The sequence below is a fragment of the Scleropages formosus genome, chromosome 17 (assembly GCF_900964775.1).
Source record: "Scleropages formosus chromosome 17, fSclFor1.1, whole genome shotgun sequence".
In the NCBI taxonomy this organism is placed as follows: domain Eukaryota; kingdom Metazoa; phylum Chordata; class Actinopteri; order Osteoglossiformes; family Osteoglossidae; genus Scleropages; species Scleropages formosus.
Window position 1 is genome coordinate 19,518,511 of NC_041822.1, and position 27,751 is coordinate 19,546,261.

At 42.8% G+C, this 27,751-nt stretch overlaps 1 protein-coding gene and 1 long non-coding RNA gene across 9 annotated transcripts in view; one reads left to right on the forward strand and one right to left on the reverse strand.

The window, feature by feature from the left end:
* The window catches only part of slc20a2 (solute carrier family 20 member 2), a 45,742-nt gene extending 24,342 nt beyond the window's left edge, over positions 1–21,400 (forward strand). For 3 of the 8 annotated variants that reach the window (XM_018758360.1, XM_018758363.2, XM_018758361.1), the window contains exons 2-10: positions 3,799–4,357; positions 6,933–7,073; positions 7,663–7,748; positions 8,680–8,776; positions 9,096–9,215; positions 10,500–10,703; positions 10,922–11,522; positions 11,785–11,970; positions 13,907–15,960. In XM_018758360.1, coding sequence (XP_018613876.1) covers positions 4,069–4,357; positions 6,933–7,073; positions 7,663–7,748; positions 8,680–8,776; positions 9,096–9,215; positions 10,500–10,703; positions 10,922–11,522; positions 11,785–11,970; positions 13,907–14,168 — 1,986 coding nt within the window. In that variant the 5' untranslated portion in view covers positions 3,799–4,068 and the 3' untranslated portion in view covers positions 14,169–15,960. Of the gene's footprint in view, positions 1–3,798; positions 4,358–6,932; positions 7,074–7,662; positions 7,749–8,679; positions 8,777–9,095; positions 9,216–10,499; positions 10,704–10,921; positions 11,523–11,784; positions 11,971–13,906; positions 15,976–18,642 lie in introns of those variants that run through there. The other 5 variants (XM_018758364.1, XM_018758365.2, XM_018758366.1 and 2 more) reach the window with 4 other exon arrangements.
* Positions 7,675–27,574, reverse strand: LOC108938079 (uncharacterized). The gene is made up of 3 exons (XR_001966386.2): positions 27,232–27,574; positions 26,977–27,043; positions 7,675–7,739 (listed from the first exon to the last, which is right to left on the reverse strand). It is a non-coding gene; the product is annotated as an uncharacterized LOC108938079 (long non-coding RNA).
* Positions 27,575–27,751: the final 177 nt, after the last annotated feature.

A 27,751-nucleotide genomic window follows, 5' to 3' on the forward strand; every position in this document is an offset into this window, starting at 1 on the left:
CGGAATGTGACCAAGGTCGGAAAGGCCACCGTCCCGTTTTCTGCTCCCGCACCTTCCTGCGGCACCCGGTGTAGCGACTGGGAAGAGGGATTCCGCGAGGGGACCGCTCCGCTCCCCACCGGCAGTCGCGTCGTGTGCCGCCTATCCATTACACGTTGTGCTTTTTCATCGAGCCCCGTAACAGGCCAAGAAGATTTATTTCTGGAGTGTTTCCGTCGCCTCCGTTGGACTCCTGCAGTGCCGCCCGTGACGAGCGCTTCTCTGGAACTGACCCGTCGCTGTAAAACACACGTTTTTGCCAGCCGAGGATATAATGTGAAATTGCGTTACTTGGTTATTATAAAAATGTCAAGGACAGCACCTCTGGAACTGTGGCTGGTGTGTGTGTGTGTGTGTGTGTGTGTGTGTGTGTGTGTGTGTGTGTGTGTGTGTGTGTGTGTGGATACGCTTTTCCCCCCCCCTCCAAATACACAGACACATAATTCCCTACATTCATTTTGTGCTACAGGGGGCATTTCGCTGTTGGCTTTACTTGCTGGATCCACAGGTGGAGGGAAAGCTTTCTGTCGCTCGAACGCTAACTGTACACAAAAAAAAAGAAAGAAAAAAAAAAAACATGATCAGTAAAAAGAGTGAGAGAGTGCACTTTACACTGGGTGAAGAACTTCTGATTATTTATGTGGCCCTTGCCTTTGAATGTATGAAACCGGGCTATACGCTGCTACGTTTGCATTGCGCTCTTGAGGCAGTACGGTTTGGCTCATCGTGGAGAGAGACACACACACACACACACACACACACACACACACTCCGCTTCGCATCTGCTTTTTTCCTAAGCACAACTGGAGGGGTGGAGGGCTGTTCACAAAAAACAACCAGTGAGAACGTGTCCCCCGTGGAGCTCCAAGCGCAGGAATAAAGCTGTCAACATTTTCGGTTCTAAACACTTTTTTTGCTCCCAAACAAGATTTGACCCTTAACGGAGTCTGTCTGCCTGTCCGTCCGTCCATCCTCCCAGGCGCCCCTAGGACAGCCATCCCGACTCGAACGTTATGGTTCTTACTCGCGATGAGAATCCTATGGCGAAACATTGCATCGGCAGCATGGTTAAACATGACAGCATTCCAGAACCTCGCTGCGACCAAGGATTTGTCTTTTGGCTGTAATTAATGTACCACCTGGCTGTTAGATTTGGCAGAGGGAAATACCTTTGTATATTTAATTGCTTTGCCTATCTAAGATCAGCTGAAAATGCAGCATGGAAAAATGGGTACGTGGTTTTTAATTATTTTCTAAATTAAATTTTAGCGTCGGTATTTCTTTAAGCTTACTAAAGCTGCAATCCCCATTTAAACAAGTTAAATCAGGGATGGGGGGCAGGGGGGGGGTTCTCTTTGCCTGGTGTGGCCTGGAGACGGTGGATCACGTGATTGTCGCGCTGTCACTCATCTAGCCAGAACAGGTTCTGCCTGGATGGCGCGTGTGCGTGTGTCCTAGTTGGTGGGAGGCCCATGCTGAATGGGCCACCGTTGCTGGAACCGTGCAGAAGCTTGGCATCTGTCATATTTGTTGTGTTTAGCCTGTTCCTATTTAGAAAAGCATAGGGCTGACAATTGTATTGACCGCCGCTGGGGGGTTTGGGGTGTTACGGTCCAGCTGAGTCATCAGCTGGAAGCAAACGCATTCCAAAAACCCGTGCGCTTCTCAAACCTTCTGCCCTTAATCGCCACGTCCTCGTGTTTCGTCCACGGTTTGCCTTTATCTCGGCCGGTCGGAGTTTGCGGTGTGCGGATTAATCCGGCTCAAAACGCGGGAGGGAGGTGAACGGGGAAGGGACTGGTGTTTCAGTGCATAAAAAAAAAAAAAAAAGAAAAAAGAAAACAAAAGCTTTTTGCTTTTCTGGCCAAAACTTTTCGTTGTCTGCACCACATGCCGTACGTGGTGTCTCCATGGACCCCCCGCATCCTCCACGGCCTCTCCTGGGAAACAATGTTGTTATTTCCATTGCAAAGCTAATTTTGTAGCAGTGACACATGTTAGTGTGATGTGAACTCTGCTCCCAAAGCGGTGACAAACCTCAGCGCGTCTTACCCTACACGAGTCCAGATTTACCATGGAACATGCCGTTCTAAATTTGAGCTGTTTGAATAAAAGGGAGCTCGAACAATAAGCTTAGAGGAAAGGGAGTGGGGTGCTATGGCATTCATGGTGAAAATGAACTTTTTCAGAACGCCATACTTCTAAGAAGGCCAAATTCAGTTTAAAACAATTGCAGGAATTTACAGAGGATGAAGGGTATAATTACATTTGCACCACTGGGTACAGGGTGTGAATCCTCATGAGCATCACTGTGCCTGGAGAAGCGATCAGCGGGGTGGAGCCAAAGCCTTGACTTTGACACGGGTTCGCTGAGCCAGGCTGTCGGTCCCCACCATGCGTGTCTGGTCCCCTCGTTGACCAATAATCAGAAGTGGTCGGTTTCTGTCCTTCTGCGTGCCTTTTCGGGACACCTCCGTACCCCAGCGTGTCTCGGTCGTTGCCCTTAGCAGCCGTGAAAGGAATGTTCTGCTGACAGAGATGAGAGATAAGTGATGAGTGATCTGGATGAATTCGGTCCCCTCATCTCCCCGTGTCCGAACTATCTTCTGTGACATGCGCAGTAACACCGTGGTTGCGTGGTTCCTATGCTGCCGTCCGGGGATTTCTCTTATCCTGTCATCGGGAGTCTCTTTTTTGTGTGTGTTTAAATATATAACACGTGACGCGTGAAACACATCTGTCTACCTTCCGGCATGGACTCCGCATAGAAACACGTTTTCGGGTCCGGGAGACTCCGTGAGACTTGCCATTATCTGCAGCCCGAGCGCACGGCACAGTCTCTGAAACGGGTCATGCGATGCGCTGACCTCCTAAGCCCTTGTCATGGTGGCACGGTGTGGGTAGGGCCGGCCTTAGCGATTACGGGGCCCAATTTTGGACCATTTTTGTGGGGCCTCCTAGATTTAAGATTATTTCAGATTAGGTATCAGGTGCATTATTTCATTAAAAACAAAGCAACATTTGAATTAATCGGTATTTATATAAACGAAACAATGCCTCTGTCGCCCTCATCATCACACCCTCTTCTGTTGGACCTTCGTAAGTTGGATGTCCTTAGCTGAAGTTGGCAACCCTAGTGCGGGGCCTCGTGTCTGCATGGGGTGCCTCCCAAAGAGGCAGATTGGTGACTTTAAATGTCTCGTGTGTGTGTGTGTGTGTGTGTGTGTGTGTGTGTGTGTGTGTGTGTGTGTGTGTGTGTGTGTTACATGGCTCTGTTGTACAGAGGGGTGAATGACTGCAGGGAGTTTACCGAAATGTATCTAACGCTGCAAGTCACCTTGGGTAAAGGTATCTGCTAAATACTGCATAGTAAACATTGTCCATCACTTTGGAGAAAAGCGTCGGCTAAAAGAACACGTGTAAAAGTAATGGCTGGACGTCGCAGATGCGCACCCCCTGTTCCGCTCTGTCGGGAATCTGCTGCGTGCACACCTCGTCCTCGCGCGGCGAGCTTTAGGTGGGCGAGCGTCCAGCAGAGCCGGCGTCCCGCTCCTGTGAAGTGGAGCGCAGATTGCTGTGGTGGAAGCTGGCGATTAATGCCGTGGCCGGTAGTCAACTTAAGGGGATCTGAGGTCGACTGGCATCTGATGATAGACACCGAAGGCGACACGTAATGGTGCGGCATGTTTGCTTGCTTGCTTATTTGCGGAAGTGCACAATTACTCTGCTTGTGTCTCTCTCTTCTTCTGCCTCTGACAGGTAAAGGACATCGGCGCTGACCTCAACGGGGAACTATGGAATGCACTCTCCAGCTGGTTCTCACCAATACCCAACAGACTGAAGTGAAAACACTCAGTTAGCAGTTTCCTTCTCCCCTAGAACTTCGCAGAGCACTGCTGCCAGGCCGGGGGGAAGAAACGAAGAAGCTCTCAGAAGACTTACGGTTTTCTGAGCAAATCTGAAACCTTGTTTTATTTTGCTTTTTTTTTTCCACTGTTTATATTTTGACTCCGAAGAAGAATCGCCAACATGGATCTGGAGCCGTACCTGTGGATGGTGGTGTTGGGTTTCTTCATCGCCTTCGTCCTGGCTTTTTCGGTGGGCGCCAACGACGTGGCCAACTCCTTCGGCACAGCCGTGGGCTCGGGCGTCGTCACCCTCCGGCAGGCCTGCATCCTGGCTTCTATCTTTGAGACGCTGGGGTCAATGCTGCTGGGGGCCAAGGTGGGGGAGACCATACGGAAAGGCATAATTGACGTAAACCTGTATAACGATACAGTGCCTGTGCTCATGGCTGGGGAGGTCAGCGCCATGGTAGGTAAGTTCTCCTACCCTTCTTATTCACTTGTTCATCCTTATTCACCATTAGCAGGGGCATTTAGGCACTGGTTGGAAGAGTGGAAACAAGTGAGAAACTGACATTCTCAAGCTTCTCTTTAAATCTTCTTATGTCTATTCAATTTTAAAAAAAGGGAGAATTAAGGAAATATTTAGCAAAACTGTATTCCGTACATTCTCCAAAGGTGACAGTGAGAACCTGACATCATACACAATCTCTCCTTCCACCTGTAGGGGATTTTTGAGGTCTGCCAACAGCATGTGCACAAAGCAGTGAAGCACATGCACATGCATGCTTCAGACATATCCCATTAACATTTACAAAGTGAGGTTTTTTTGTTAGAAAGCCATTGATTTTTTTTTTTGCCCTCTACAGCATTTCATTTTATTTCAGTCTCAGAAGAAGAAAATGCTATTGATTGATTTTTGCATTGAGTTATTGTTAGCAGTGTCTCCTTGGAAATGGATTAAATAGTTGTGATGCACTGGTACCGTACCACTGGAACTTTCCTCATATTTTCCTTGTATATATATATATTCATGCCAATTACACCTTTCCTATTGGCTGTTTTGGAGCAGACAGGTGCGGTATTTGCTGCAGTCTGTGTTAGAGGTGACATTGCCAGAAAGGACTGGTGCAGCGGGAGGGCTTTGCTTCCTCATGACACCGCAAAGGGTTTCATCCACCGATCCAACATCACAATAACCAGCACAGACATTAAATTCCACCCATGCATCTGTATACCATGTGCTCATGTTGATGTTTTTGTTTTGTAGAATGTGCTGTCAGGGTCATTTTAGATTGGCAGTCGATTTTGCGCAGCATGCGTATGCTGTTCTCGAGCTCTTGCGTGCCCGAAACAAGCTGGTTGCATCAGCAATACAGCTGTCCCTCTTTTAATTATGGTATTGTTAGACTTGCATAAAGTTTAAAATACATATAAACACTGAAAAAAATATTGGATAGAGGAAAATGGCCTTGTTCCATTTTTGTGTAACATTTCACGTTGCTGTTAACATACTTTCTATGCTGTTTTCTTAAGAGTAAAGAGATGTGATGTGTCTCTCTCAACTGCTCTGACTTGCCAGAGCACCTCTCTGCTCAGAGTCAGTATGAAGTTATAGTGCTCCCGTTTCCCATGGATATGAATTGCATGGATTTTTGCACAGATATTCTGCATAGATAAATGAAAGCAATAATGGTAGCAAACCTCACACACCAGACTTCCAAGATGAGCTCCAGACCACAGCAAGGGGTCTTCTGCATTGGACAAGGGGTTATTGATAATGACTGAATGACAGTATCAACAGTAATGATTGGGTTGAATGTTGTAGGGATGCTTCTTCCCGTGGAGCTTGGAGACCTGCTAAGAGTGAAAATTGTCATTGCGGTGGTTAAAAACCTGTACTTGAGCTGCATCTTTGGCTAAGTCCTACAACCCAGAACCGCCGACTCTGATCCAGAATTCCACAGGCATGGAAGCACAACTGCCATAGTCATGTCACTGGGAGTGGTTTAAGTGTGCCAGCCTACAGTCAAATGCACACCTTTTGTCACCTGGTCAAGTGCTGCCATTTCTCCTATGAATCTTTCCTCTTCCGTACAAGAGCCACGTGACCTATAGTATAAAAAGGGTTTGGTACAGCACCTATTGGGCAAAACACTCCCACCTGTGTGTGGTATCTAGGCAGCCGTGGGAATTGTTGCGGAAAGCCAAATATTTTCGGGTGAGGGAGTAGAGAACGTTCGCATACCGCACGTCACAGTACTGTTGTACCCTTGAGCACAGTATTAAACTGGTATTGCCCAACCTTTTTAAGCATGTAATACTCTAAGCTGTGTGCTAAGCAAATCAGCCTTGTAATGTGATGGGCTTGGAGGAAGGAACTTTGCAGAGGGCTGTCATGGTGAACTGGTCACATTTTACATCAGTGTCACTTTAATACCAGGCTTCCTCGTTAGGTTTTGTGAATATAACACGGTAGAAAAGAGAAAAGATGGCTGAGCCAAGTCATCATGATGGGAGATGGCTGGCTGCAGGTGTGTTGTAAGAGGAAAACTTGGCTCAATGTGAAGTAATGGGGTTGTCAACAGGTATTTTACTGTGAGGTGACTCACCTTGGTAATAGTTTATAGCAGATGATGGATGTCAGTGGACGAGAATGATGAGACTGCAGTGCGTACAGGTACTGTTTCTAGAAGGCGTACTTCTGAGCAGTGCGACGTTGCATGAGTCTGTTGGAACAGCTGCATTCCCGCAATGCGTACCTCTCCTTCCTGTGTAAAGCAGTGGGACAGGCATTCTAGGGACTGTCTGCAGATCGTGCTTGGAATGCGCTCTGTGGCCCCCCTTGGCTGTCACAAAAATTACACTCTTACAAGTCTGGAAGAGTTCTTCGTTTTTTGCAACGTGATTTTTTTTTGTAATTTGCCTATTTTGACTACAGGGTGAATTCATGTGGATTTCGTATTTGAACACAAAATATTTTTAATGCTGATAGAACACTGGTAAACATTTTATGACTGCAGTGCATGATCCCCCTCCCTCTTCAAGGCTCTGCAGTCTGGCAGCTCATCGCCTCCTTCCTGAAGCTGCCCATCTCTGGGACCCATTGCATCGTGGGCTCCACTATCGGCTTCTCCATGGTGGCCATTGGGACGAAGGGTGTGCAGTGGATGCAGCTTGTTAAGATTGGTAACTGAAATGTCCTTTTCTCTGTGTGCGATGTAAATAACTTCAACTTTTGGCTCAAAACCAAGCAATCTGCTTACAGCAGTAGTCGACATGGAAGTGACAAAATAAAAATGTTCAGACTTTTCTCTAACGTTGACTGTTAGCTGCTCTTTTAGATTTTGTGCTTCTTTTCAATGGCAATAAATTGAGTAACATACTGCCTGTTTTACTACGATGCTACATAGGTTTCCTTGGTTAGATGTATTATTATTTTTTTGGGCGATCAAGACATGCTGGCTGTAATACAGCCGCTTTGGACAACTGTGGTGGCCATTTTTTGTACAAGTGTGCAATGTGTATGCAAAGCTACGTGAGGCCTTGGACTAAGGTATAGTGTGCTTCAGTGGAGATGTGTGTAATGTGTGTTAGTGGTTGCAGATGTGTATAAGCTATATAGGCAGTAAAGTGAAAAAGTGAGTATTGTGCATTGGGAACTAGAAAAGTCTGTAAGGTGCAGTCATGGCTGGAAAATATGTGGACACTAGTTTGGGAGGTGTGTAAAATGTACAGTGTTTTTTATTGTTGCTACTCTCTGTCCTTCCTCTCCCAGTTGCTTCATGGTTCATCTCTCCTCTTCTGTCTGGACTCATGTCAGGATTCCTCTTTCTGCTCATTAGATACTTCATTCTAAACAAGGTGAGTGTATCACTTCAGAGCTCTTACAGACACAAGAAATACATGAAATTGACTTATATTTCATACTTACCCATGTTTGAAAATATCACACCAAGCCACTGCACATAACCCTTGTGACAAAATATTCATGAATCACACCCACAGAAACATCGTATACCCACACTTGAATTTGCACTTTCTGGGTTTGAAAAATTTCATATATAAATTAGTTAATTTATAAATAATTAATTCATTTCTGGGGTCCCCCTCATTTGTCACTCTAAAAATCATGACTGGTATCAGTACATCTGCTTACTTTCTGCGCTGTAGATTAATGTAGTTTAAATAAGATTAAGGGAATGGACAAAATGTAGACTTAAGTGTAATCTGTCCTAGTTCAATGGTGAAAGACTCTTTCATTGATATGTGCTCTGGAACAAAATGGTACCAGTTGCGGTAACGTATTGTCGGTCGTTTTGTGGATGACGCATTACTCTGAGTGCTGGTTCCCTTGTCAAATTCCTCTTAGCCTCTTGGTCACCCTTTGTAGCAGGGGCCACTCAGCTTTGATTTTGGAAGGCTATAAATGACCAAAGAGTTCTCAGTTGACCTAATTATGGGACAGTTATGTAAGAAATGAAAGGGGCAGAAATGAACCCAGACCGTGCCGGGTCAGATGCATTCCGCATCAGCGGGGCTTCTTCGGTCAAGGGTGGAAAGCCAGCAGATGCCGGCAGCGCTACTTTCATCCACTTACAGTACAAACAAAAGAGAAAGTCCTCTTCAAGGTATTAACTTTGCTAGGCGTGTCTTTGTTTGCTGTAAGGGCGATGATTTTGGCACTCATCAGCTCTTGATAGTGATAGATTTGGGGGGGTTCAAGTGTCAGATGTGAGATTTACAGGTGGAGTCAACAGCTCATATCCTGTTTCCTCACCCCTTTGTTCTCCAGGATGACCCTGTTCCCAATGGACTCCGTGCTTTGCCTCTGTTCTATGCCTCTACCATCGGCATCAACACCTTCTCCATCATGTACACGGGAGCCCCCTGTAAGTACAGAGCTGACCCATTTCTAAAGCAGCTTTCCCTCCTTTTACATCAGGCACAATAGTGTCTGGCATTGGAACAGCTGGCAGCCACTGAGCAGAGAATACAACCGAACAGCAAAGTGTGCCAACTAAGTGCTTTTTTAAAGTTAGTTTTCATTGTCACAAAAACGTATGTATGTTTCTTTTCACACTTATTTGGGTTTTTGAGGAGCAACTGCTCAGATTCTGTGCATTTTCCAAGAAGGATAGACTTCTGTTGCATTTCCTTGTACTCATGTGTGAACACCCCCACCCCACCATGTCTCATTTCCTCTCTCAGTGCTGGGGTTGGAGTTGCTCCCGGTCTGGGCGATAGCTCTGATCACACTGGCCGGATCGCTGGTCTGTGCCGCCTTGGTGTGGTTTTTCGTCTGCCCATGGATGAGAAGGAAGATAGCAAGTACGTGTTGCATTTCCTTTTGTTTGTGTTTACACTGGACTTTGAGGCCTCTGGAAAATCTTGGGAACAAATACTGAACGACCTGTTTCTCAAAAATGAGTACAATACAATATTTTGAAAACAGTTAAATTGTAGTGGTTTAGGGACCAAACAGGTCCAGTTGCCTCTGTGCCCTTAACCTAATTCCTCCTCACCCTCCTACTTAAAACTGTAAGCACTTAACCTGATTTTTACAGGAAATTATCCTGCTGTATAAATAGGGCAGCAGGTAGTGCAATGGTTAGAGCTGTCACCTTTGGGCTCAGAGTTTGCAGGTCTGAATACTCCTCCTGCTGTAGTACCTTTGAGCAAGGAACTTACCCTGAATAGCTTCAGTAAATATTACTTAGCTGTATAATGGGTAAATAGCTATAGGTAGCTTAACACTGTAAGTGACTTTTGAGATTTATCAAAGTGTCAGCTAAATGAATGAATGTAACTGCGTGAAAGGAACAGTTGTGCTCGGTTCCTTTCCATGAAAACACCATCAAAGATTTTAAACACTTTAAAAAACTGTCACATAACAATCTCTGGCTAAGTTGCAGCTACACTCATGAATATTTGTTTCAGAACATTTGAGAAGTCTGGCTTTCCCCTGCAGTGGGTTACAGATTGGTTGTCTGTTTCCTGTTCTTGCAACCATGGACATTTGGAAAAACGTGCATTCAAAATCCACATTGCCGATACCATGGCTGTGTATGGTAGTGCATACTGCATCAAGGAAATTACTCCATGAGGCAATAAGAAGGAACTAGACTTTAAAACTAAGGGCTTATGGTCCTCTTCAGGACCAAATACCTGGCACAGTGGTCCAGTTGGAAGCACTGGTGCCTCAGTTCCTGGGCTGTGGTTTTGCATATGGGTTTGAATCCAACTCTGTATGTGCAGAGTGTGCCGTTGTCCCTGTGTTTTTGTGGTTTTCCTCCCATTTTCCAATAGCAGATGCAGAAGATGACAATTGTAAACCAGTTCCATGCCCTAACTTGCCATGAAATCCACAAGTGTATTGCTGGAAGTCAACTTTTCCTCAAAAGTGCTTACTTCATACAGGAAAGAATCTGATGTTGCATGCTGGAAAGGTGTTTAGATTGTGGCAACTTCTATGAATGTTTAACTCTGTAAATGAGCAAATGCCTATTTGGACGGAAACGTTATTTCCTAAACAGTTAAAATACATAAATCACACCTTTGTTAAAGACTTGATTCTTGTAGCTGCCCGATGTAATGTATTTATTGCTTATTCAGGTCGTTTGAAGAAAGAACATGCCTTATCCAGGATATCAGATGAAAGTTTGGATAAGATCCCTGAGGAGGAGGAAACGCCAGTCTTCAAGGAGCTGCCAGGGGCAAAAGGCACAGATGATTCTGTGGTTCCTCTGACAGAGTCCACTGGAGAACTGAACAGTTTAGCCAATGGCGGCACTGTCCTACCAAATGGCAGGGTTTACGGTAAGCCTGTCAGTGTCTTCATTTACTCTGTGTGCTTATCGGTGTAGAATACCGCCACTTTAACTGTGTTGTGGTCAAGGTTCCTACTTCTGGTGTGATTTCCCTCATCCCATGTAGCCCGCTTCAGTTTACAGTACTGTAAGTTTCATGTTTCCTACTGGAATGTGTCCTGTAGTCTCCTGCAATACAAGCTGATAAGTAGACACTTTTTCCTGTAGGCAGGACACACTCTATGACCAATGGCTGCTTGAAGTCGCCCATTTCTAATGGCACCTTCGGGTTTGACGGTCACATGCGCAGTGATGGCCAAGTGTACCACACAGTGCACAAAGACTCGGGTCTGTACAAGGACCTCCTTCACAAGATTCACCTTGGTCGTTTGGATGATGAGCGCTCTGGTGCCCCAGCAGAGAACAACTACCGATTGCTACGTCGCAATAACAGCTATACTTGCTACACTGCAGCCATCTGTGGCATGCCCGTGCAACCGCTGCTGCGCTCTGAGTCCAGCTCCGCCCCAGAGGACAGTGAGAAGCTGGTGGGTGACAGTGTATCCTACTCCAAGAAGCGGGTACGCTACGACAGTTATTCCAGCTACTGTAATGCTGTGGCGGAAGCTGAGATCGAGGCAGAGGAGGGAGGTGTGGAGGTGAAGCTGGCCGGTGACCCCATGGATGCCCCTCCTCCTATGAGCTTGGATGACGCAGCCGAGGATGACAAAGAAGAGAAGGACAAGCCGCAGGTCTTCCTCCTTTTCCACTTCCTGCAGATCCTCACAGCCTGCTTTGGCTCCTTTGCCCATGGAGGGAATGATGTCAGGTACCCCACATATGCAACTTAATTCTTGCAAATTCCTTCCAAGCACTTATCCACCACTCCCAAACTCATTAAGAAATCAACCTGTGGCCTCCACACTGCTACCTTTCTGTCCACCTTTAGTTCCCCGTTTAAAGAAGATCACTAACAAACAGGCTAAATAATCTACTAATATAATTGTGTTAAACAGAATATGGAAAATACGAAGTGATGTTTTTTACAGTTGAGATACCTTGTCTCTCTTTGTCTGTACCTTCTCCTCCAGTAATGCTATTGGCCCACTGGTGGCGCTTTGGATGATCTATGATCAGGGTGCAGTGATGCAGGATGCGGCCACGCCCATCTGGTTGCTCTTCTATGGAGGAGTGGGCATCTGTGCGGGACTCTGGGTTTGGGGTCGCAGGGTTATCCAGACCATGGGCAAGGACCTGACCCCCATTACTCCCTCCAGGTGAGAGCGGCAGACTAGGTGTGGGGACTTGTGGGTTTTTGGGGATGAGGAATGTACACTAATTGTCCTGACTGCGAATGAGCAAAAAGGGACAGACTTTCTCCTCCTTGCTCTTTCTTTCTCTCTTCCCTTCCCGTTGGTTTGCTAACAGCTGTGACGCTCCTCACGTTCATTAATTTTTGGAGGTCACATAACTCAAATGACTAACAAGAATGATTACCTACTTTACACACACTGCTCTCGTTTCTAGAAGAGTTGCTATATCTGCCACACCATCACAAAATTATCCCATAATCACATATAACAGCACTCTGTACTATGAAGATGATTTACAGAAACGAAAGGGTTATGGTTGAGATGAAGATTCACAACGAAAGGAGAAGATGCAGTACATGTTGTCCTCAACATTATTTTTGTCCGGTCAGTTTTCCAATTTTTCTTAGGGTTAGACTAATTTTGGAAGGTTAATGAAAAACACTGATGTAAACTAACACTCTTGATGGATACAAAAACAGGATTTATGGTGGATCTGATTGTGAAAGTCCTCTTTCTGTCACCTCATAGGTCAGAATACACATCTTTACACAGTGGCAGAACAGAACTAATATTGCGCCTTTTTTGAGTTTGACAAGTGCATCTATACTGTCTTCTCTATAAGCTTCCTGCACACCTTTTAGTGACCTGCGAGCTGATGATGTCAGAAATATAAATTGCATGTCCACTGTGTGAAAAGAGCGTAAGAAGCTTGGCCAAGAACTAGTAATGTCTAAATCTGGTCGAACAAGAGGAACAACCCTCACTCCCTCCACCCAGAAAAGGAGCTTGAATATGAAAAAGTCAGTCCCTCTCTGTGACCAAAGGCTCTTCATCTGTCCTTGATGCTAGAGCATGTATGCCAGGGTTGCTGTTTGTTTTACTGGGCTCTCAGCAGAGTCTGACTGGATCAGACCAGCGGGGTTCTCTCATGGCAGGACACTGTGGCCTGGCAGTGACATCCCACACAACAGCAGGAAGTAAGCAGACACAGGGCATTCTGGGAGACGGAATGTCACAGTAGGAGCTCTGGCCAATAGCAGACAAACACAGTCTTCATGACTTGACACAAGGGGTGGCGCTGGAGCCAAGGGAACTGGGCCAGGTCTCTCTCCCATCACCCTCCCCACTTTGTCCAAAGGCAGTGCACCGCTACAGCTTCTAAAGCAAAAGCCAAATTGTATCCCTTAGCTTTTGTCTGAAGGGAATTAATTTTGGTGTGACATTCAGTAATTCAGCAGATTCCCCCCACCCAAGAGTAATAGCTCAGTTCCATCATGCTGAAGTTTCATTGAGTTTCATCAGCCAGTGAATGACTGTTTGTTTACTCCCCTCCCCTTCCATGGGCCCCTGGGGTCTCTCTGTGGCAGAAGGCATGCAAGGGAACTTTACCCTGTTGCACAAAATTCTGCTTATAGATCACATTCTCAAGGCTGTGTCAGAATGGACAAAAGCACTGCCAGAGCTGAAAAAAGCCCAGCACTTAGCTTTTTTAAAAATTAATAGCTGATGTCAATTATACCTTAAACATCCTTTATCAATTTATCATTCTAATACGTGGAGTGGTCGTTGTTGTTTGAAACCCTGTGAATGAAGATAACTCTACAAAAGCAACTATACACTTAGGATAAACACTTTTTTTTACAAGACGGCTTGGATGTTCACATATGCATGTTCTCACACCTGCTAATTTTATCACCAAAACCTTCACATGCATTGGATAAGACCCACTTGTATTTATACCCTCTCTGTGGCTCCACCCAGTGGTGGGGCATTGCATGCTATATGCCCTCCCTTTCCTTCTGGCACCACCCAATGGTGGGCATTTTCCCATTTTGCATGTGACCACTGGTGTCCTGGTTAAGGAGTGACTGTGAAGTGTGTCTCTTGTTACTCTCTGCAGTGGATTCACTATTGAGCTGGCATCAGCGCTCACTGTTGTGTTCGCCTCCAATATTGGACTCCCTATCAGTACCACACACTGCAAGGTATGCTCGAGTCAGGTGATATCTGGCTCCACCCAAGACTTTCAAGTCACCCAGCATCACAGCGGGGGGATGGGGGACACATCTCCATGTGGGACTGCTGACAGGGCTGAGCCGTTGCAAACCAGTGGATTTTTTCATTTCTTTATTCGAATAAAAAGTCACTTATTTATTACCTGAGAAGTGCATAGGTCAAGCTGCTACAGTTTCATGCAGTCACTCTCACACAAAGCTGAGTAATACTGTATATTGCTTGTATGTGCCTGTGTTGACTGGCAGCGTCTGTGTACGCATGTTCATTGGAACTGTGTCTGGTTATGACATTGTGTATGCATGTGTTCTAGTATATGAGTATGTGTATAACTGCACAGAGATCCGTATTTCTGTCTGCGTGCATTTCTGTGTTTGTGACTTTAAAGGGGTCTGTGTCTGCATGCGCATGTATGTGTGCACGTACTTCATGAGGATTTACTGTGGCTAAGGTGTTTTCTAAGTGTCATGACACGATGAAAACTGGTGTCAGTTCATAAACTGACTGTTTTACGATAAGATGTATTAGTTCTTCTCACCGTGGAAAATAAGCTCCTATGAATGACACCACCGAGTACAGTCATATTTTACAGTACAGCTTGTCCACAACTTACAAATTTAATTTTGAACTGAGAGTTGATTCATTACTTGAAAAGTTTGTTGAATGGGAGACATAGCAGGCCAGGGCCTCATCAGTTCTATAGGCAGCTTACTCCTGTGATGTGCACAGGCAAAATGGTGGTACTGGGCAAAGTGACTGTATTCTGAGAACCTTGCGTCTGCATCTGTAGCTCTTCATCTGCTGTGAAATGCATTTTTGCTTACTAAGTGTAGGACTCTTGACAGCCCCTCCCACTAATGAACCATGCAGGGGCCTGGGCATTTGCAATCCCCTGGCCGGATTATTTACATGGTGTAAATAAGAAAGCCTGATATAGAACCCTGGCCAGAACTAGAGTAGGGTGTCGGGTGAATCCATCTTTTACCTCATACATCACACGACACGTAACCAATACAAGCACAATAATAAGAAACAAAAGCGTTATTATAAGCCATTTAAAAAACAAGGTAGACAAAAGTGCAGACAAGTATGCATCAAGTCATAGCTGGAGGTATTACATAGAGATGAAGGATGATGGAAAGATGGCACTTCAACAGCACAAAACTAGTTAGAAGTCAGGGTCATCTGCAGCTTGTTCAGATGTTGCTTATTGTACATCATCTCTGCTCTTTTGAAAAAACTTAAGGTAGCATTTATTTGTGATTGCACATTGTGTTAGCACATTGAGTGATGCTTTGGTATGCAGCTGAATTCATATGTAAGATCTTTTTTATGACAAATATTTATCTGAAAAGTTCGTATCAGCAAAAAGTTTGTTACTTGAAAGTTTGAAAGTTGGGGACCAACTCTACTTTAGTCAGTTGCTATGGTAGTTTCCACTCAAAGGTACAATTGACCACTACAGTAGTTTTCACTAGTGACAGTTGCTTTCTACAAGCTTTGTGCTTCCACTAGTGAAGACCAGCTTGTGCAGTAAACTTCTACTAATGAGAAGCGGTCCCTGTTGTAGTTTCCACTGGTGAAAACTGGCCTCTGTGTCAGCTGTACCTCCAAACCCCCACACTCTGTGTTCCCCTACCCCCTCTGCTGGATTCAAGCCTACGGTGAAGAGCTTGTGATCTGAGAGGATGAGCAGGAACCCCTGCAGGCCATTTTCAGTGACGTCGTGTCTCAAAAAGCCCTTCTTCCTTTCTTCCCCTCCTTGCTTATTGCATGTATTGGTGTGTGGGTCCTTGTGTGTGCTGCCCTCTACTTTCTCACAGTGTCTCTCTTGTTTTATCCTCTGTCTCCATTTCTTCACAGTGGATTTTGCATTGAAGTAATGAGTGCTCTAACAGTGCTTGTTGCCTCAAATGTGGGCATCCCAATAAGCTCGACTCACTGCAAGGTATTGGAGTGTTGTAGTGAAGTTGTGCTAAATCAGCGCTCACCTGCTGCTTAGCTAGTGATACTAGATGGAATAAGAAATGAATAATCGAAAACAGTGACTGGGGACTAGTATTACTGTTGCGGTTTTAATTCCTTGTGCATTTTTCCTTCACAGTGAAGTACCCCTGTTACTTTAGTTCAACCCCATCTTTAAAGGTCTGATCTGCAGATGTTATGTGTACTATAATATTAAGATTAGCTAAAAATCCCCTTTTATAATAATGAACCTTGAGACATTAGGCTATGTTGGAGTACCTTTTTACATGGGTTAAATGATAAAGAAATTTTAGCTATCAATACAGTACTCCCAAGATCTGTAGCAGAATTATTTATGGCATAGTTCATGAGTAAAGACATTTTAGGAATTCAGACCTTGAATAATATATTAAATAATAATAATAATAATCCTTTCTTAGTCAATATTAGTAAGTGCTTGTCCAAGTCAGTGACTATGGTCTAGAGCCTATTCTAGAAGTGCAGGGTATATCCTGGCCAGAACACATAATATAGTATCATATCAACCATGTTGAAAGTGGATCAGAATACTGCAAACCTATGAATTTCTCAAGATGGCGCCCTCCTTTGGTGTCATGTTATGAGCTGCTCTCTTACTTTTTGCACAGTACAAGATATTAATATGGTAAATATAAATATACAGATCATAAACAGTGTAGTTACATATATTTAAGGGAAAAAAATTTGTCTATTTGGAATATAAGTTAGCCATACGAAATATCACAAGCTGTACTGCTAAACAATTCATGCAATTGTTTGTATAACCTGAAAGGATACTTATCTACTGGAAGTCCCTACTTATAATGTACTAAATTAATACTTTTTCTAGAAATACATTTTTAAAATGTAAAAGTGCATAAGGAAAAAAACTGAGCTAAGATTCTATATTTTTTCATGAAAATCAACATGTAAACCACTTCTCTTGATTCATTTCCTTTCAATCTTTTGTGTAACACTTAGTTTATATATTTTCGTGTGAATGGCTTTAACAATACAACTAACGTGTTTGCTGCAATTTGTGTGTTTGGTGACGTCATGGAAGGCTTGATGAGATGCACAGTTCAGTTAAGTGTGGGTTTCCTCTACAAGTAAACAGATTAGCGCTAAAGAATGTATCCAGGGTTAATTTCATGCCACACTATACAAGCATGTGTGCTCAGCAAGCTGACAGAATACACAGTGATCCATGTTCCCATGGATAGATGAGACTGAGGTTCTCTGCCCCTTTAGTGTACAGCATACAAAGACATGTGTGACTCTGCTTAGTAGGCTTGGGGGGGGGGGGGGGGGGGTAATTTTCTGTTCAAGTGGAGTACAAAAGGACCGAGTAATTGCCCATTACTACATTAAGAGGAAAAACAGAATGGAGAAAAATTAAAGCACGAAGGGTGAGAAACAGTTATTGGGTCCACACCTGTATACTGACCTTGTGCATCCTCAGCAAGCAACAGACTTGTTTGATATTGTGCAGTGATGCATTCAGTTTAGCAATGCCACTTACATACATACTCAACTAATAACAGTACACAAAGTGACCACAATGTGGTGTACATGTTAAGGAGCTAAACTTTAAGAAGTTAGTCAGTTTAGATCCTTGAAGCCTTTCTGTCATACTATCATTCAGTCAAACATAGCAATGTTAAAATCCTTAACTGGAGGTTAAAACTCAAAAGACAGACAAAGTTTTGGTATCTCTCTACTGTGTGTTGGTTTTGTCTAAGACATAGCTGGGGAAGTCCACTTGCATTATAAGCAAGTGTCATGTGGACAGCAGTGTGGCTCTGGAATATGTTAAACCCTTATTTCAGAATTAGACAGCTTCTCACATGACAATCCATAGAAGGACAGTCAGCAAGGTATATCCAGTTTCACCTGTGCTTGCACCCCACCCTCATGACTGTCAAAAGCATGTTGGGAACATTCACTTCTGGACCTCTGTCCCAGTTTCTTTCAAACACAAAGAGACGACACATTGTTTTGTAACGGTGTAAAAAAATGCACCTTTGAAATGGAATAATGGTGAGGCATAGATACATCAAGCTTGTTTTGTTTGGTTTTAAGCTGTAGCCTGTGTTGCTGAAGCCTGCAATTCTAATATCTTTTCTGTCCATATACAAGTGTATTTAAAAAAAAATCAAAGTCATCGTTAGTTAGGTCTTTCAAGCTTAAAGCAGTGTAATGGGGAAGGAACCGAACTTGCCTGGTTGTTCAAGGAAGGGTACCTCTTGTAACACTCTTCACAAAGGTACTGCTTTGGCAAAATACCCAGTCATCAAATAATGGTGGAAATTTTGCTTTATGTGTATTATTTTGGAGAAAAAAATCTGTGCTGTCTTAAGGTGTAAAATCTGAGGGAATTGCAGACTGCAGATTTACAGGCTATAGCAAACCACAGTTTGGTTGAGGCCACCAATATGTGTAACAGCTTTAGACTGGGTGCTGGATTGAATTACTAATGGTTTGTGTGTGTGTGTGTGTGTGTGTGTGTGTGTGTGTGTGTGTGTGTGTGTGTGTGTGAGAGAGAGAGTGAGTGAGAGAGACACACACATTGTGCTGCCTGTGGGCACTGCTGCTGCTGATTTGTGCTTTTTTGTGTTCCTCTGTCACCATGGTGACCAGGTGGGCTCTGTGGTAGCCGTGGGCTGGATACGCTCAAAGAAGGCTGTGGACTGGCGCCTCTTCCGAAACATCTTCCTAGCCTGGTTTGTGACAGTGCCAGTAGCTGGCCTCTTCAGCGCAGCCATCATGGCTCTCTTTGTCTATGGCATCCTGCCCTTTGTCTGAGAGGCAGACGGAAGCTGGCTGGACCAAGAAGAGAGAGAGCGGCATGGAGGGGAGGAATAGATCGAGTGAAGGAGAATGGGATCACAAGCTGCCTGGAGCGAATTCTAAATATATTCTCATTTGGGTTCTCTTTTCACTTTTTGTTTTTAAGAATTTAGTTTTTTTGCATAAAAAACAAACACCTCACCAAAATAGTTTTTCCTTCAAAATGAACCTGCTGTACATACAACACTAGGAGTGTCAGTTCTGTGATCTAGATGAAAGAAATTGTGCATTTATAAAATAATAATGCTAACACAGACACGTGTTTCATTTACACTTGTTTAAATAGAAAACTATAAATACTATATGCCTACAGATATCTTACATAAATTTATTGCTATCTAAGTAATGGTGGTGCATACAGAGTAGTGTAGTGATCCTGAAAGTGTAAATATTGTATCATTTGAGTGGGATGTTGTCGTACTGAAGCTTGCTTTTGAGATTTCCAGTGTGCTCAGCACCCCCCTCCCCCCATGCCACCCAACATACCAGCTAGCAGAGTACGTCTACCACCCCAACCTCAGAGTGGGTAAGGAAAGAGCTTTTTCTGTAAGGATGCTGTACTGTAATTTTACGTTTAATAATGTTATCAAAAAGATTTTTGGAAAAAAGTTGTAATTAAAAAAGGTTCCTCATAGGTTCTAAGATGGATCTCATATTTTAATAATGTATTATACTGTATTTTATACTGTAAATACTTTCCTCAGTGTTGCTTTTTGGTTGTGTCATGGAGTCTCCACACAACACATCACATGATGGTTATTTGTGCCAAATGAAATCTTAACCATGTGACAGGAATCAGATTTCTGGGTATCTGAAAGCATATAAACAGCCCTTTAGGAGTGTCAGAAGTGGTGCTAGACAGTTTTTCAGCACTGTAGTAGTTTGCCCCAATCCTGTTTAGTACACTGGTACCAAAAGACAGTATGTCCCTTTACAAACAAACATTTTCTTTTTAAAATTACACTTATGTTTTTCCCAGACTTTTCAAGTCAATCATAGGTAACTGTGCATTGCTAAATTGTAGGTTCCAAAACGGAACTTGGGCTGATTTAAGTTCTGTTGTCTGTCCGTATGAGTGGATGTAACAATATTACAGAGCATAGTGATATGGACAATGACACTGAAAGCACAGCCTAGCATTTCATATTTTCCATTAACTGCAGTTAATGAATCTTAAATTCCTGTTTTGTGTTGATTTGTTGTGATGGTACCTCTACTGATTCTTCTTAGAAATTACCAAAGATTCAGAGGTGTAACTTTTTGGAGAGTTAGTATTGTGATCTTTGGTGAATACATTATAAATTCTATATATGCTGAGAAAAAGTTATTAAAATAGTTTATTTTCTGGAACCCTAGTTATTCCTCTCCGGGCACAAAGAAATGTGACTGCATATGTTAAACTGTAAAGGAGGGTGAACTGATTGGATTTGAGTGCTGACAGTTGTATCTAATGCTTAGTAAAAGATTATCTGACTTGTGCCCTAGGAGGGAGAAAACTTCCTCATTTGTACAATTCTAACTTTAAAACAGGGAACATATTCCTATTTTAGCACCAGCAAACTGAGTAGAGCACAACTGGCTCAGCTGATGTCATTATAGCTTCAAAAAACATATGAGTTTCATTTTTTTTTAATTCTATATAAAGGCTTCGTTTTTTCTTCCCACTTGGGGGCAGCTGATGACAGTGGATAGAGCCACTGCCTTTGGATCTGAAGGTTACAGGTTGAAATCCCATCTACTGCTGTAGTACCCTTGAGCAATGTACCTACCCTGAACAGCTCCACAAAAACTACCCAGCTACAGTATATAAATGGACAAACAATTGTAGGTAGCTTAACAATGAAATCTGTTCTAGACAAAAGCATCAGCTAAATGTAAAAAACTTTTCCCCCTCTTGTTATAAAAAATATGGAGAGACATATTTAAAGTATATGAAATATTCAAAATTTGGTCCCTTACAGGGCTACAATCAAGTTTGTCATCAAGCTTAAGCTCTCACCCATACCTGGAGATCATCACAATGTCTAGTGTTCTTGTGGTCTTCATGCAGAAGTAAACTGTGCAGTAAGCTGTACCAGCACCCAATCTGATTGGCCTGTATATCTAGCAGTGACCCCTCTTGGGAATGCAGTCATAACCATCAAACCCCAGGCCATCCCCAATCGGTTGTCAAGAAGCAAGCCCTGTTGTAATTTATCATCTTGTTAAGTACAGTGATTCCGGCATGCATGTTTAGTCCAGCTTTGTTGTGTCCCTATTTGTGATATTTACCTGTGGCTTTAAAAGTGACCAGTGTTCATCCAGATCCCATTTTAAGTGTTATGTCAAAGACAGACTATCCAGGTTGTAAATGATAACTACAGACATCAGTATAACTTTATGCAGTGATAGGCACCTGTAGGGGGTTCTATATGTAAATGGCCAGAGCCTGAAAAATCTATTAGTACAAGCACACAAAATGCCTGGATGATCACTGATGTCTCCCTATATCAACACTACAAGGTTCTGTGGTTTATTGTGCACTTGAATAAATCTGCAGTTAAGTGACCATAGCTTTGTAAAGTTGTGTTTCAACCTTGTATTCAGTACAGCAGCTGACTGGCATTGTTGTGTCAAGTGTACATGTGCAGTATTGTAACAGAGACCATTGCCTCAAGACACCAATGACAGAAAAATGACCCTAGTGCTAAGAGCAAGAAAATAACCCGAAGTGTCTAAAAGGAGAGAAATAACATTTTCTTATTTTTTATTATTGATAACTGATTCATTAAAACTATTTAACACTAAGTTGCCCATATGGGTGAATAGTAATAAAATAAATAAAATGTCCATCTGACTATATTTTTGTACCATGTGGGAGCTGAACTTCAGCAGTGTCATGTTGTACTTTGTAATGTCGTAATGCACAGTCCTGTGCTGTAGGGTTTTCGGGGCCCTCCGTTTCCCTCTCTCTATGGAGACTGTGTTTTAAAAATATGTTAAGATTTGCATTATTTTTTAATTCTATATAAAACACTTTGTAATTTTTTTCCCACGTGCTGCAACACGATACTCTAGTGTAGTCATCTATAGATCAGCATCCTAAATGCAAATTACCATCAAAGACATGGGCCTTACCCTCAGAGGTGTTAGGACAATGAGTTTAAAAGCTAGAGGTGTTAAATGGGCATTACAGCATTCACAGCTTGGAGTGTGAGCTTTGGTTTTAATGCCCATGCTCTAGTTTTCACACTCAGTTTTTGGCTGATATTTGGCTTTTCTTAAATGTTGACCTTAAAATATTTTTTAAAATATGTTAATGTTAACTTTGCTTGTTTAGTATTTCATCTTAAAATTGGGTCAAGACCTACCCCCAAAAACTGTCCTCCTCCACATGGAAGCTTTTGTTGTGGTGTGAAAAGAATATTGCTCTAGAAGCTTGTATAGTTAGCATCCACAGGTTAATAAGGTCATGTTGTGATCTGTACATTACAAATCCTGTGGTGAAGGTACAGTATAACCCAGCCTGTGAGGTGTACAGTGTGTGCCACTGTGGTTTGTCCTTTAAGAAGTGTGGTGAGTTTCTGCAGACATTTCTTGTGTGGCAGTTGATGTACTGAAAGGGATCCACTGAACAACCCAGAGGGACCGTGTGTTCAGTATGGCTGACTGATGCAGCCTTGATCAGTACAAACCATCAGTGATGTGGTGTCAGCAACCAAGTCTCCCACCTGTGTGTCTGTGAGGGACTGTGGTTACTCAGTTACCTAGAAAATGTAAACTGTATCATTCAATTACAGCCATACAATGACAACCTGCCAATTCATTTTATGTTTTGACATCAGTGTTCAACAGAAAAAGGAAAAGAAAACTTGAACAGTAACCCAACAGCATGTTAATGTTCTTATGGTTTTTCCTCTGACTCTCATTACTGGGCTGCGACAGAGGCAGCTCCTGGTCTTCCTCTGCTCTATGTTGTGTTTTTACTGCCACTGTTGGTTTAAAATATTTGCTGTAAGATTCCTTGTCCTTTGCTGCTGAGGACTGGCCTTTAAACCTAACAAAACTGCTTTGATTTGCATATAGAATGTACTGTATTTTTTGCTTTATTTTAATTTTAGTGAAAACTGTCAGTTCCTAAAATTAAATTATGGGGAATAAAAATTACAAAGAATATTAAAAATCAATTTCATTTGTGAAGTCTATTTTTACATTTGTGCAAAGCAATTTAGAACAGATTTTTGGACTAGCTGGAATTGCTGTAAGCAGATTGTGGTCTAAACTCAGCCAGTTTGAAATGAATAATCGGAAAGTCCACTTTTCTGTGTGTTTTTTTGTTTGTTTTTCTTGTGTGATCATGGATAAAATGTGATTATGGCTGGCCTTGCTGGCTTCAAGCAATACTTCCAAACAAGAGTTGGCTGTTAATTCCCTTAGCTAATACACTTAGAGTTAGCAGGGTTTATAGAGTCCACAGCAGTGATTACAGGAGCAGAACACACAAATAAACTGAATACCTCTGCATTCCTTTCACCTGACAAACTGAAAAACCACATCTGACAGCCCTTGAGAAACTTGACTCTCCTATAATTTTGCTTTTGTCTACCTCTCTGCAGGTAAGTCAGTATTCCCTCAACATGTACCAAAGGATTGTGGTCCTTTTCCGGTTGCATTTTTCCTCTTATTCATTTATTCATAAATAATACATACAAGTTTAAAATAAGTACATTGGTGAACTATGTATGCATTTTAAAAACTGGTTTATATGAATTACTGAATTTTATGTAAATTAAATGTATCAATACATTTTTACTTTGCAACAGACTTCAATGCAAAATAACCAAGTTGAGGTTTTGGCCTAATTCCTTCTTCTCTTGAGAGTACAGAAGATATTTTATTTTTCATTACTTTGTTTGGAATACTTTTTTTATAAAGTAAGAAAGTCTTGTCTGTAATTGTCAATTTCTTAAAATTTTGCTGATACTTGTATGTTCTATCATCTTCTTCCACAGTCTCTCAGTGCTTTACAGCAAACGGCTAACTTCCAAATTCCAAAAATTGTTTTGCACTTGCGCATGCACACACACTCTCTCTCTCTCTATTATAAATACTCTAGTTGTCACGACCATGCCCTGCACCTCAGCCAGCAGCTTCAACCAGAGCACTCACTTATAAAACACACTTCTCAACCTCCTCCCAGTTGCAGAATCTCACTTGAGACAACAGTCCCCTCTGCACTCTCAAACCTACCTCGCTTTGCTCTTCCAAGACCTGCCCCTTATTGTTCCCCAGTCCCGTTCTACGTATTTTTAATAACGACCACCCGCCTTATCCCTCGACCACAATTTTGGATCCTCTCCTCTGTTCAGTTCGCCGATCGACCGACCATTCGCCTGTCCCAGAGCATGAGAACATGTCTAGTCCTTTGATTCTGAATAAACGATCGTGCACTTGGGTCCAGCCTCCTCCGTGTCCTCTGTTCATCATAAGAGTAGTAACATTATTGCTATGTCTCAATATTATAAATACTGTAGTTACAAATGTTATCATCATTACATTGTATTATTATGACTGTATTGTTAAAGATGTTTTAATGTATCCAGAAGTGTTTCCTTAATGTTTTTTTTATGCATAGAAAGGTATACAATATACTTAGTCAAACATTTGACAAACTGATGTTGGATACCCACCATACCTAACTGTTCCGACTTATGTCAAAATCTGACTTAAAGACAGACTGAAGACATGGAACTTGTTCGTAATCCGGGGACTGCCTGTATATAGATACAGCTTGAATTGAAGATGATGAGAAATTTTGGCTGGAATTATATGTCACTGGAATGTCTCTAAACATCTTTCCTTGATTCTGAGTATGCACACAAAAACATTTGTTACTGTTCTGTCTTTACAGGAGTTTAAGCATTGAGGCCAGACATACACTATGCTGTATGAAAAATCCTAATGCTTGTCAACCCCTGACACTGTGACACCAAATCTTAGTCCATTTGTCTTTAATTTATCCTGAAGGCCTACACTAACATTATACAATGGTTTCAGCTGTGTACCCATAATTCCTATTACTGAAATTGCCAGTAGTTTACTCAACTAACATTTTCAGTCTAAAGGGACCTGAATCAATCGAAATCCCAGTTGAGGGTGAGTAATTCAGAGTTCAGCAAGAATAACGAAAAACAGTTTTCCCTTTGCACCTGCCTACACAGAGTTCAAGGCTGAATCCTGCATTATAATTACGCTGGGCAATTCTTGAAATTTTATTGCCCCCCTCAGTTTTTCATAGCTTGTCATTACTGGTGCACATATATTTTTGACTGAAAAGTAGATGTAAGCAATGAAGGTGCTTAAAAAATGTAATATACATTGACGAAGATAACATGCCATTGTGACATTAAATGGTTTTTGTTTCAATACGGTGTTTAAAACAGGATGTTGAAAAATGGTAGTTGCAATTTTCTCTCCATTTTCACACGGGTTGCCTCTGCGTACCCCTATACATGCTCATCACTGATATTTATTGCTTGGGAAAGTAGTTAAGCTATTTATAGCTACTTGGGCTACAGATTTGTCCTGTAACTTTGATTAATACACTTAGGTTTTTTAAAACTGCATTACAATTAACCAACCAACCAATGTCAACAAGCGCTTGTCCTGAGCAGGCTCATGGGGAGCTGGAGCCTATCCCGGAAACACCGTGCAATGCTGAAGGGAGAGGGGAAATACCCTGGACAGGATGCCAGCCCATTGCAAGGCATCCTAAGCAGGACTCAAACCCCAGACCCACCACGACATCCCCTGCATTACAATTAATTTTGTTTAATAAAATTGCTTATTTTAAGTTTCAATTTAGGGTAAATACCTTACTCAAGAGTAGTAGGAAGAAGGATTCAAACCTGGGTGCTTTGAGTAAAAGACAGTAGTGACAACCACTATACTAGTTTACAACCTTTCATTTGGCATCACTCATCAGAAATAATCACTCGTCCTCAACAGAATGGCTGTGGTCCAGAGCTTATACTAAAAGCATAGCATGAGGAAGGGTACACCTTGAATGGGATTCCAATACATTTCAGGGCAGTCATACACACACATATTCAAATGCTACAGGTAATTTAGTCACCAGCTGATCTGAAACACATCTTTCTGGACTGCAGGAGGTAACCAGAGCACCCACATCTTAACACACAGCACAGGAGCTATGAGATACCAGCACACCATTGTGCCACCATGTCACCAGCTAAACTAATTTATAAAATGGTTCCAGCATTACGATAGCTAGATAGATAGACAGACTTTATTGTCATTGTATGCAATACAATGAAATTTTGTGTGGCAACCCTCAGAAGAAAACGGCAGCAGAGAGAACACACACACTTTTTGAGCCGCTAGTCCCATATGGGGTCGCGGGGAACCAGAGCCTAGCCCGGCAACTCAGGGCGTAAGGCTGGAGAGGGAGGGGACACACCCAGGATGGGACGCCAGTCTGTTGCAAGGCACCCCAAGTGGGACTCGAACCCCAGACCCACTGGAGAGCAGGACCCGGTCCAACCCACTGCGCCCCCCCCCCCCCCCCCCCCCCCCCCCCAGAGAGTTAAGTTAATTTGGATAAAGGAGTCTACTAAACACATCGGGGGGTGCGGTGGCGCAGTGGGTTGGACCGCAGTCCTGCTCTCTGGTGGGTCTGGGGTTCGAGTCCCGCTTGGGGTGCCTTGCGACGGACTGGCGTCCTGTCCTGGGTGTGTCCCCTCCCCCTCTGGCCTTACGCCCTGTGTTGCCGGGTAGGCTCCGGTTCCCCGTGACCCTGTATGGGACAAGCGGTTCTGAAAGTGTGTGTGTGTGTGTGTGTGTGTGAGTCTACTAAACAAAGAATAATACCTTTCTGTATGAAGGCCTTACAGTGATGCTGTGTTAGAGTCTCTAGCACACACAGCAGAGGAAATTTAAGCACAGCTTTTGAAAGGACACTTGGCAAGACCAGCAGAGGTATTCCCTAGTTTCTGTTGGTTCTGTGGTCAGGTACAACAAACAGCCCTTTACAGAACCGACTATTGAGCATGACAATGTCTACATTACTTCAGATAGTGACATTACTTATTAATAATACCATGACAAACATCCCCGAAATCTTACCTCATCTTACAGCTTTCGCTTCCCGCATCTTCACTTTCTAGCTCTGTTCCTTCAAAATATTCACCATCTGTCAAGAGGGGAAATAAACAGCACACAAAATTCACATACTAGCAACAGCTAACTTACTAGGCTGAAGGTAGATGACAATATACACTGCGTTTTTACAATACAATGGAAAAGACAACAAGAATAAAATGTAAATACTCCTACAGTATGTTTTAGGCTTGTATATGAATTTACAAGGACCCAACTTACCTCCTCCTCCTGAACTAGGCTAGCAACACTAAGTCTAAAGCACATTTATGGTATGAACAGCAACGTGTGGGCAAATAATATCTGCTCCTATTGTTATAGTTGTTAAAAAAAAAGTTGACTAACGTACTAGCTGACTGAAAAAAAAAAAAGAATGTGTCGTTCCCACAAATCAGCTACACTACACTCACTACAGTAACACATTTGACTCCGGAAGTTTGAAAACAAGAAAAAAAAAGAACCGTCACATCAACCAGAGCAAGAAAATTGTTAATGTTTAATAATAGCACGGAAGAATGCGCATTTTAATTATAGTTTTCTTCTGAGGCAATTTGACCAAATTGCCCAAGTCTAATGACGTTAACTGAATGATGTCTCGCGGGACACGACTGGGTGCGCGAAACGTTTTCGCGCCCTTTTAAAAAACGGTGGCACTGAAGCACTAAGTTACTGTATTTCATTAATTGTTTAAAAAACTCGGACTCGTCTACATTATTGATATTTGAATCCACGTAAGGGTCCA